At 39.1% G+C, this 9,497-nt stretch overlaps 1 protein-coding gene and 1 non-coding gene across 2 annotated transcripts; one reads left to right on the top strand and one right to left on the bottom strand.

Annotated features, from left to right (window-relative positions):
* Window positions 1–1,061: 1,061 nt before the first annotated feature.
* On the bottom strand, window positions 1,062–1,143 carry trnas-uga (transfer RNA serine (anticodon UGA)). Its single transcript has one exon. It is a non-coding gene; the product is annotated as a tRNA-Ser (tRNA).
* Window positions 1,144–1,552: 409 nt separating this feature from the next.
* On the top strand, window positions 1,553–9,256 carry zmat2 (zinc finger, matrin-type 2). Its single transcript, XM_076289116.1, has 6 exons — window positions 1,553–1,609; window positions 2,073–2,163; window positions 2,839–2,962; window positions 7,375–7,448; window positions 7,776–7,921; window positions 8,774–9,256. The coding sequence occupies exons 1-6, from the start codon at window positions 1,592–1,594 to the stop codon at window positions 8,912–8,914; spliced, it is 594 nt and encodes a 197-aa protein (XP_076145231.1). The 5' UTR covers window positions 1,553–1,591; the 3' UTR covers window positions 8,915–9,256.
* Window positions 9,257–9,497: the final 241 nt, after the last annotated feature.

Raw genomic sequence — 9,497 nt, 5'->3', positions numbered from 1 at the left:
TACTTCGTTACATTCCACCACTGTATTCCACTTTTAATGTGTTATGGAATGGCCTGATTTACACGCACTGTTGAAGCGCAGTCATTGTGTTTGTTTTTCATAATGACATTTGAGTTCATGATTTTAATGATTTTCTTTTGTTGAGTATTTTCTGGTTTACCTAATCACTGTTTTCTCAATGCAGAAACATGGCCTACTCACAGCAAACAGGATGGTCTTCTGCTAACCTGTTGCGCAGGCTTCAGTCTCCCAAGCAAAACAAAGAGTTTTGCTATATCCCCTCCACCAGAGTTTAAAATGTTAATCCTTCAAATCATTTGGACATGATAACAGAACTGTGACAGAACTTGTAAAGCTCACCAGTCAACGTCACCTTTTATCTTCTTTTTTTCTCACCTTTCCACCTTTCCTCCCGCACCTTCCCTTCTTTAGCCTACCTCTTGGCCTCCGCTCCACACAAACTCACAGCGAGCAGAAATGGTGAGGTAAGCCTTAACGGAGTTGCTGCATCTTCCATATAAAAGAAAGCTTCTTGTCATTAACAGGTGCATAGTTTTTAATACAATCAAGACATGGCGCCATTTCATTGGCATTTTGTCAACCCATCCAAAGCTCTTTGCTGCATTTAGCGCCCCCTGCTGTCCAATGTGTTACCACCAGGGAAAGAAAATGAACTGAAGCACAAAGTAGCTTATGGCAGAGCCGTATGCTGACCTCTAGAGGAGAAACGGTGCAGCATTCCGATGTAAAATTCAATGACAATACACCATTATCTTTTATCGTGAGGCTACATGGGTTTATTTATATAATCCAGAAAAAGGTTAAGTGTTGAACAGGTCGTGTCAAAATGTCCTTTATTGTTTATTGATGGAAAGTAGGCTAATCATGGTACGAGGTCCCATCCATGACTAGTGGCCAGCTGGAGCTCCCAGGTCTTGGTCGCGAAGACGGACTGCCACGGACACGTTGAACAGTTGTAGGCCTACGTTGCAAGGCCGCTGAAGCTCAGTTGTTTCTCGGACAGTAGATCAGAATTGTTGTAGATACAGTCCAAAAGCAATCGCTGCGAGCAGGGTTCGAACCTGCGCGGGGAGACCCCATTGGATTTCAAGTCCAACGCCTTAACCACTCGGCCATCGCAGCTCCATGCCTTCTATACGGGGACAGAAAAAAACAAATATATTTTGCTATGAAAGTAACCTAACATTCTTCTCGAAGAGTTTTTCTAGCCATTCTTTTCCATTTCAAAGTCAAATTCACCACAGACGCATACATACACGTAGCCTACATGTATCCTTCCAGAAGGACAGGACAGAGGAACCTCTGCAACGTAAAGGTTTTGAACCCACAACGTTGCTAGTTTATGGTCTCAACGTTGTCACATTGTTGGAATGCAAGCGAAGAAGCAAACTTTCTGAAGACATAGCCAAATGAAGCATCATATTTTGGAATTTGTTTAAAATATATAACGCTTTTAACGTAAACCTCCAATCATGTTCCATTAGGTGGCGGTAAAGCACTAACAGCTAAGTCTACCACAGTAGGCCTACACCAAAGAAAGAGAGACGTGCCCGGGTCATAACTTGGAAAAATGGCGTCCGGCAGTGGGGTTCGTTGAAAAATCTCTTTGTAATTTAGGTTAAGATGTGTACAGACAAATCATTTTACAGAAAAAATGCAGATAACGTTAGAGAAAATGTATTTATTTTAATTTTAATATAAATAGTATTTATATGTCACCACAATAAACGTTGTTTGTCCAAACAAGTAAGCTAACGTTAACTGTTACCAAGGAGTGTTTGCTGTTAGCTCTTGCTACACAGTCTCTAATGTTACATTATATGCTCGTTGTTTGTTAAAAACGTTAACGCTGGGTACCTTTTGAGTTACTAACATACCAAGGTTAATAACGTTAATCAGGGCTGTGTCAGTAAATGTAGTTGCTGGAGCTGCGTAGAAGCCCCGGTGTCGGATGTTTTCTCTGTATATCTTCTATCAGTTAGCCGAGACAGTGTATATCGCCATAGTATTATTCGAGTAGTCAAATATGTTAACCAACACATCTCTTACAGAACAAGGCTGACTTTCGGCGCAAATGGGACAAAGACGAATACGAAGAGCTCGCGCAGAAACGCCTAACAGAGGAGAGAGAGAAAAAAGATGGTGAGTGTGTGATATACTTTCGCAGTAACTCGGTATAATTGATAGTCAGACTTCCTGAAAACCTTTCATCGGTGGAAAAATGTTTTATGTTTGCACAATGCGACGTAGAGCCTGTTGTTATCCCTCATGTACATATAGTTTCTCCTGTTTAGTTGTTTTGTTTACCGAAGAACATAATGAACACTACAACAGTGGAGCTGTTCTCATGGCAGTAAACAAAATGGTCACAATTGCTCAGTACAGTCAGTCTAAAAACAAAGACCCTTTGTTCACCTCAAATGCAGTTGTAGTTGTGAGTGTGACAATTCCACAGTTGGCACTCAGCTAGCAAGGTCCCAGTCAGCCAGCTTGCCAGGACATTTGTGTGATCATCTCTTAATGACTCATAATAACTGCTGTGTTAAAAATGACTGGTGTTGATCATGCCAAACGAAACAATTGTAGCAGTTGCCAAATTTGACCAATTACATTCTTATTGTTCAACATTCATTTTTTAACTTAAACTTTTTCAAATTAAGTATGTTGTAGCTTTTGTTCTGTACCAGCAAATGCAGAATATGGACCACCAGCTAAACAGATGTCTTATGGAAAATGTTTTGCAATAGCGTCATATAAAGGAAACTCATTCAAGTGTAGGAATGGTCTCATCACATCATTGATGTTTAATCATTTTAGGCAAGCCTGCGCCCCCAGTCAAGCGCGAGCTGCTTCGGCACAGAGACTACAAGGTGGACCTGGAGTCGAAGTTGGGAAAGACCATTGTCATCACCAAAACTACTCCCCAGTCGGAGATGGGCGGGTATGTGACCCCTAACAGTTTTCCAGAGGTGGAAAAAGTATGAAAATATTGTACTCAAGTAAAAGTACCAATACCTTGATGAAATATTACTCAAGTACAAGTTAAAATACCGATCTGAAAAATGTACTCAAGTAAAAGTAAAAAGTAGTTCATTTAAAATGTACTTTAAGTAAAAGTTACTTAGTTACTTTTTTTTTTTTGGGGGGGGGGGGGGGGGTACCAGAACAACCAGTTTTACCAGAGACTTTCTAATGAGGAGATGCAGCACTCAAAAAATCCTCCATAGTAATGCATGGGGTTAGTTTGTAATGCCAATATGGCAGTTGTTTACACATCACAACCCTTCCGCGGCAAAACGTCGACATGTGAATACATTGAGCCAATCATGTGGTGTGTTGTAAAATACATTGAGCCAATCATGTGGTGTGCTGTGAAGACATCGTGCCAATCATCTGTTGTGATCTCGCTGCTGGAGCAAGATTGGTGTCGTGAAGCCTTATGCACACGCATTTCTGCCGAAATAGATGCACGATAAGTGCCCAAAAAGTTTTGCAATATGGCCGCCGAGTGGAGGTACTTGCCTGATAAGGACGTTGAGAAATGGAGATCTATGTGAAAAATCACCGGAGTTCTCCTTTAAGTTTGAGCAGTAGTTGATTTTCAAAGTTAGTTGCACTCATCCTTGGGTCGCTTTGCAGTGAACAGTAATCCAGCACAACTGAAAAGCCCCTCACAGGCAGCTGAGGCAGGCAGGCCAATGTTGAGTTGCAGAGAGTTTTTTTTATATTTGGAAACGAGCAGAAGGTTCAGCAGATTAAAGCATGTCGAACTGGGGGGGGAAGTGGGAAGTATAGGGCCCCAATGGAGGAGAGGGCCCTTGAAAAGTGGAATACAGGGGGCACAACATTTTCACCAGGCATTAGTAATAACTCAGGTAATCCACACATAAAAAATCCAAACAACTCCATAAGTAGAGTCATGTGTAATGAAGTGGAATAACACAGGGAAAAATTTTTGAACACGCTAAGAAAAAGCACTAAGGCAAGGAAAGGGAAGGAACGAGCTGGAATCTGTAAGTAGTTAGAGAGTAGTTATCCTTTCTATCTGTGCAAATTAATATAAGCTTGGTTAGTAGCCTACATATTGATGGGCTTTAAAAACCTTGCAACCTTGTTGCAAAACATATCAATGAAACTGGTTACAGATGCATTTCAAAACTTCAGAATCTTCCAGTCAGCAGCATGGGAGCCATTATCTGCAAGTGGAAGAAACATCACTGCATCATCAACTGGCCTTGCACAGGATCTCCTCGCAATATTTCTGACCAGGGAGTCAGAAAGATAGTCAATTCCAAGAGCCAAGGACCACTCGGAGAAAGCTCCAGAAAGACTTGAAGGCAGCCAATTCAATTAAATTCAATTAAGCAGTTCTGGAAGTAACTAAAGATCAGGATTCACAAGAGGGACCCCTGGAATCTGCAGTTTTCTGATCACAGCTTATATTGCAGAGCACCTTGCATGCAAGGTGATTTAAGGCCCTGACACACCTACCCAACGGCCGACCGTTGTCAGAAAATGGCAAGGTGTCTTGCCATTGTTTTGACAACCTTATGCAACATCACAACATTTATTTCCAAACAGACTTGCAGACTTTTTCGCCGAGATCTTGTAAGGACTGGCGAACCACTGTGTGTAGTTGCATAAGGTGGTCGAAACAATGCCATGGTGTGTGCCATATTAGAGTTAGGAGGACCAAAGAAACATTACATTAAATTTACATGTTGACAATGAGTAGGCTAGTTTTTTTTTGGTGGCGTTATTGCATCCCTTAGTTATGCCTACAATGCACAATTGTTCCCTCGCGATTGGAATCTCCTGTAGCCGCATACGCATTTCAAGACATAGCGACGTGAAATACCACAAAAAGCGGTTTGTGAATAGGTCTTAGTGAGTTAGGAGTCCTCTCGACTTCTTTTAAGCTGTCCCAGACTTAGGTGCTATTTTTAGGGTTAAAATGCTTAGTGAATTACTCTTAGTCAAAAAAATTAGGAGTCCTAAAGTTAGGAGTGACACGCCCATTATTTTTAGGAGTTTCTCCTAAATTTGCCAGTTAGGAGCTACTTTTAGCCTTAAAATTCTTTGTGAATACAGGCCCAGATTGCTATTGGTGGTAGCTGGTGGTCGAACTGAAAGGGAACTGTTAACTTTTACATAACCTTAATTTGTTTAAATGGTAGAATTCTATTTAAATGCAATGATAGCCAGTCATCTAGTGGTCACCTCAAGGTATAAGTATATAAGTATATATACTCTTTTGATCCCGTGAGGGAAATTTGGTGTCTGCATTTATCCCAATCCGTGAATTAGTGGAACACACTCAGCACACAGTAAACACACAGTGAGGTGAAGCACACACTAATCCCGACGCAGTGAGCTGCCTGCAACAACAGCGGCGCTCTGGGAGCAGTGAGGGGTTAGGTGCCTTGCTCAAGGGCACTTCAGCCGTGCCTACTGGTCGTGGTTCGAACCGGCAACACTCTGATTACAAGTCCGAAGCGCTAACCAGTAGGCCACGGCTGCCCCATCCCATGTCTATCCCATGTTGTTTTAACCTAATGTATTAATGAGATTTTTATTTATCTGTAAGGAATGTTGGAGTCACTATATCTTAACGCAGCAGTAATGAGTTTTCATGTAATTAGTAATGAACTAAAAACCAACAGGCTTGTCATGCAAACAACAATGACAGGACAGGTGTCTCTGAATTAAAGTTAAAAAGAAAAAAAGCAAATACTCTGCTTACTGATGTATTGTTGTGGCTATTAGGTAATGCACTATAATAATAATAATAATAATAATAATAATAATAATCTTTATTTATATAGCACTTTTCAAAACAAAGTTACAAAGTGCTGTACAATATCAACATAAATGAAAATGCAAATAACACATAATAATATAACAATCAAATAATATATACTAATTCAATTAGAACTTAACATAAATTTGAAAAAGGAAAATAAACTTACACTGAAATAAAGCTTACTGAAATAAAACTTAGGATACTGAAATAAAACTTAATAAACTTAACACAAAATGGAGTATATTACTTAAACAAAACTAAGGAAGGCTTGCTTGTAAAGATGAGTTTTAAGGAGGGATTTAAAAGAGCATGCTGACTTGGCTGACCTGATTTCATCAGGCAGGTCATTCCAGAGCCTAGGTGCCCTGACACTAAATGCTCTCTCCCCTTTAGTTTTGAAAAACTAATAAACTTATAAACTTGTAAAAACTTATAAAATATTGTACATTTATAACTTATAAAAACTTGTCTTACATTTCTCAGTGTTTTTTACATTGATCTCAGATCTTCAGTTGTGTTTTTCCATTTTTCACTTGATTATATGCCATCACATTTTCCCAAATTTAGATCTAGAAACCATTTTCTGCTTCAAAGAATGTGTTGATGGTCTGTGTCAGAATTCCCTGTCATCATGATGAAGTATTTTAAATATCCACTAATATCTACCATAGTTCATGCTGTTCTCAAGAATGACTGAACAAGGAGGCTACAACGGGCACATAACCGAAGCGTTCGGTTCGTGTAGCGTCTGCTGCAGCAATGGCTTCCACTGTAATCAATGGAACTGACTGCACCAGACGTAATGGCGACGTGTACGTTCGGAAAAAATTAGAGTAGTCTTCAAAAACTATTTTTGTGCTCCGCAAATGTAGTGCTTCACTTGCGGATCTAGTGTAGCCTGAGCCTGAGACGAAATGAAAATAGTCAGCATTTGTTGAAGGCATGACCTAAAAAAGTGCTGGAAAAAAGGAAAAAAATCTTTTTTTATTTTTATTTATTGTCTATTTTTATTTTGTGTACACAAATAGCAGTGTTCTTTCTGCTTTGAGATATAACCTCCAGAGTATATGCGGAGCTTTGTCAAACGGAGGTCCGACCCTTTGGGTGATTCAGATATGATGTCAACATGCTGACATAGTCATACAGTATGTGTGAACGACACCGACGCACATTAACAGAATCTCTGTGTGGTTGAACGTGGTTGAACACGCGGAGATTCTGTTTATCGGTATGTGCATGTTCTTCGCTTCGTTCAGACACAAGCTCATTTACATAATGTCCGTCGGAAATACTAGGATGGGAGCAGTAGAACAACCGGCTAAGTTCGGACTTCCAAATGACCATTTATGTTGTTCAGATATACGGCTCAACCGTTTAACATCCGCAGAACCTCCGGTCTTACATGTAGGTCTGAATGCAGCTACTGTTGTTAGCACTCAGCACTGTGAATGGGTTGTGACTGTCTTTTGGCAGGTGACCTTGTGGATATTGTGGACCACTTTAAAGTATGAAGTTTTTTGTTTGCTTGTTTTTTTTTTTTTTTACTCAAGGTATTACTGCAATGTATGTGATTGTGTCGTGAAAGATTCCATTAACTTCTTGGACCACATCAATGGGAAAAAACGTAAGTGTACTTATTTATTTGTTTTGTTTATTTACATTAACACATATTTGAATGAAGTAAATGTGCTTCTGGAATATACATTTACTTACAGTAATAGCACCATTATAGTATCCGTTAGATTGATGATTCCATGTTAATATAAGTGGATCTAGCCACTGGAGTTTCGTTTGTTTTGAAAAAAACAAGTGTTTGGATTTTATGTTAGGGATAATGGCCGACATGGTCTCTTGATATACGAAATTAATGGATGAGGCAGAGACTAAGAACTCCACAGCACAGAGCTGAGCACATAATTTCTCTGCCAATGTTATGTTCTTTCTTTTGTAGATCAGAGAAACTTGGGAATGTCTATGAGGGTGGAACGTTCGTCGTTGGACCAGGTTAAAAAGCGCTTTGAAGTCAACAAAAAAAAAATGGAAGAGAAGCAAAAGGAATATGACTTTGAAGAGCGGATGAAGGAGCTTCGAGAAGAGGTCTGTGGTGGCAGAAATAAATAAAAAATAAAAATGAAATAATAATTAAAGCATGGAAATATCATACAGATGCTGAATCTAAATCTTGGACCAATTGAAGCAATGAAAGACTACAGTCTCAGACCCTCTCACATTTAAAGACAAGTCATAGAGCTCTTTAGTCACAGACTATGATTTTGCAACGACTAGGCATCTTGCAGGGTCACTATTTACAAGACTGCAGCTAGATTCCTTTAAATTATTTACCATCGTCCACTAGATTTCAACAGGAACTCAAACGATAGCCTACTCATATCAAAGTCATATTTTCGTGTTTCTGCAGCATTGTTTCATGTGTGACATCCCTAACCGATGTACAGTTGTCTCACGTGGAATAGCTGACTAATAATTTGTAAGAAACAAAATAACAAATAATCATATAGGCTACAGCTGTCGCCTACTTTGCCTCTTCCTGTTTGGTTTTGGAGAGAGGTCACTATTGATTTTTATATTGTTCATGTCACTATATTTTGCATGAGCCACGACTGAAAGACTTGTGATAGGCTAATATCAAACATGTTTGATATTGTCATAATGGCAAGACTAGAAAAAGACTCGGACTGACTTAAAACCGCTCAGATTGACACCTTACACTAAGCGGTCTAGTTGACGGGAATGCGCCGGATTCCAGTAAAACTCGCATGATTTCATTCCGACTTTGGAAATTTAGTTGCCGACTGTGAAATCTCACGAAAATCGTATGCTGTAAGGCCAGTATTAAAGTGGCCAGGTCAATATGTCAAAAGTTTGACATTCCTTTTCACTCCTTTCATTCATTTTTTATAATCATTTTTTTTTTTGTGAATTGATCAGGAGGAGAAGGCTAAAGCTTACAAGAAGGAGAAGCAGAAAGAAAAGAAGCGGAAGGCAGAGGAGGATCTCTTTGAAGAGGATGATGAGATGGCTGCAGTGATGGGATTCTCAGGATTTGGCTCTTCTAAGAAGACCCATTAGAAATATATATATATATATATATTTTTTTTTTTTTTTTTACTAAGTGAGTTAGTAAGACCTGTCCTTCTCAACTGCAGTATTCAGTTGAGGTTCAGCTTGGCATTTCCCTTTTTATCATGGATCCAACTGTAAAAACTCTTCTTTTATTTACTCATTCTCTACATCTAAGTACAAAGGAAGCCTTGGTATGCACCAGCTGTTTGGATAAGGCACAGGTAGAGTTGATGTTTGTGTAACCACCACCAAAACCAAGAGCCGTGTGCTGGTGGTATGTTTTTGTTGTTATGATCTCTTATTTGTAATTTAATGGTGATTTTATATTAAAAATAACCAAAAAACTGACATTTGATTTTGTTCTTGCATTTGTATACATATGAAGATATGAATGACTGTATTTTTTACTTTTTATGAAATATGTTCCAGATGTGGTTATTTGTGGCCTATTAGTCATTCTCTCACATGAATTTGGAGAAATTGAACATCTTTACTCCTAGTGATCAGTTCTGACATTGGTCGTACTTTACTTGGATAGTTCACCCACAGACTATTTACAGATGCTCAGATTATCAACAAACTATCTGTT

Source organism: Alosa pseudoharengus, unplaced genomic scaffold (genome assembly GCF_046254945.1).
Source record: "Alosa pseudoharengus isolate Yale_2024_CS ecotype anadromous, Long Island Sound unplaced genomic scaffold, YU_APseudo_1.1 YU_APseudo_1.1_scf_17, whole genome shotgun sequence".
NCBI lineage: Eukaryota > Metazoa > Chordata > Actinopteri > Clupeiformes > Clupeidae > Alosa > Alosa pseudoharengus.
The sequence above is the reverse complement of the archived record's forward strand: the minus strand, read 5'-3'. Positions and strand labels throughout refer to the sequence as shown.

What these genes read in the sequence shown, in the direction of transcription:
- zmat2 (XM_076289116.1), top strand. An exon ending in GGAGAGAGAGAAAAAAGATG is followed by an intron (nt 2,164 to 2,838) that starts GTGAGTGTGTGA and finishes TAATCATTTTAG; the next exon opens with GCAAGCCTGCGCCCCCAGTC. An exon ending in CCACATCAATGGGAAAAAAC is followed by an intron (nt 7,449 to 7,775) that starts GTAAGTGTACTT and finishes TTTCTTTTGTAG; the next exon opens with ATCAGAGAAACTTGGGAATG.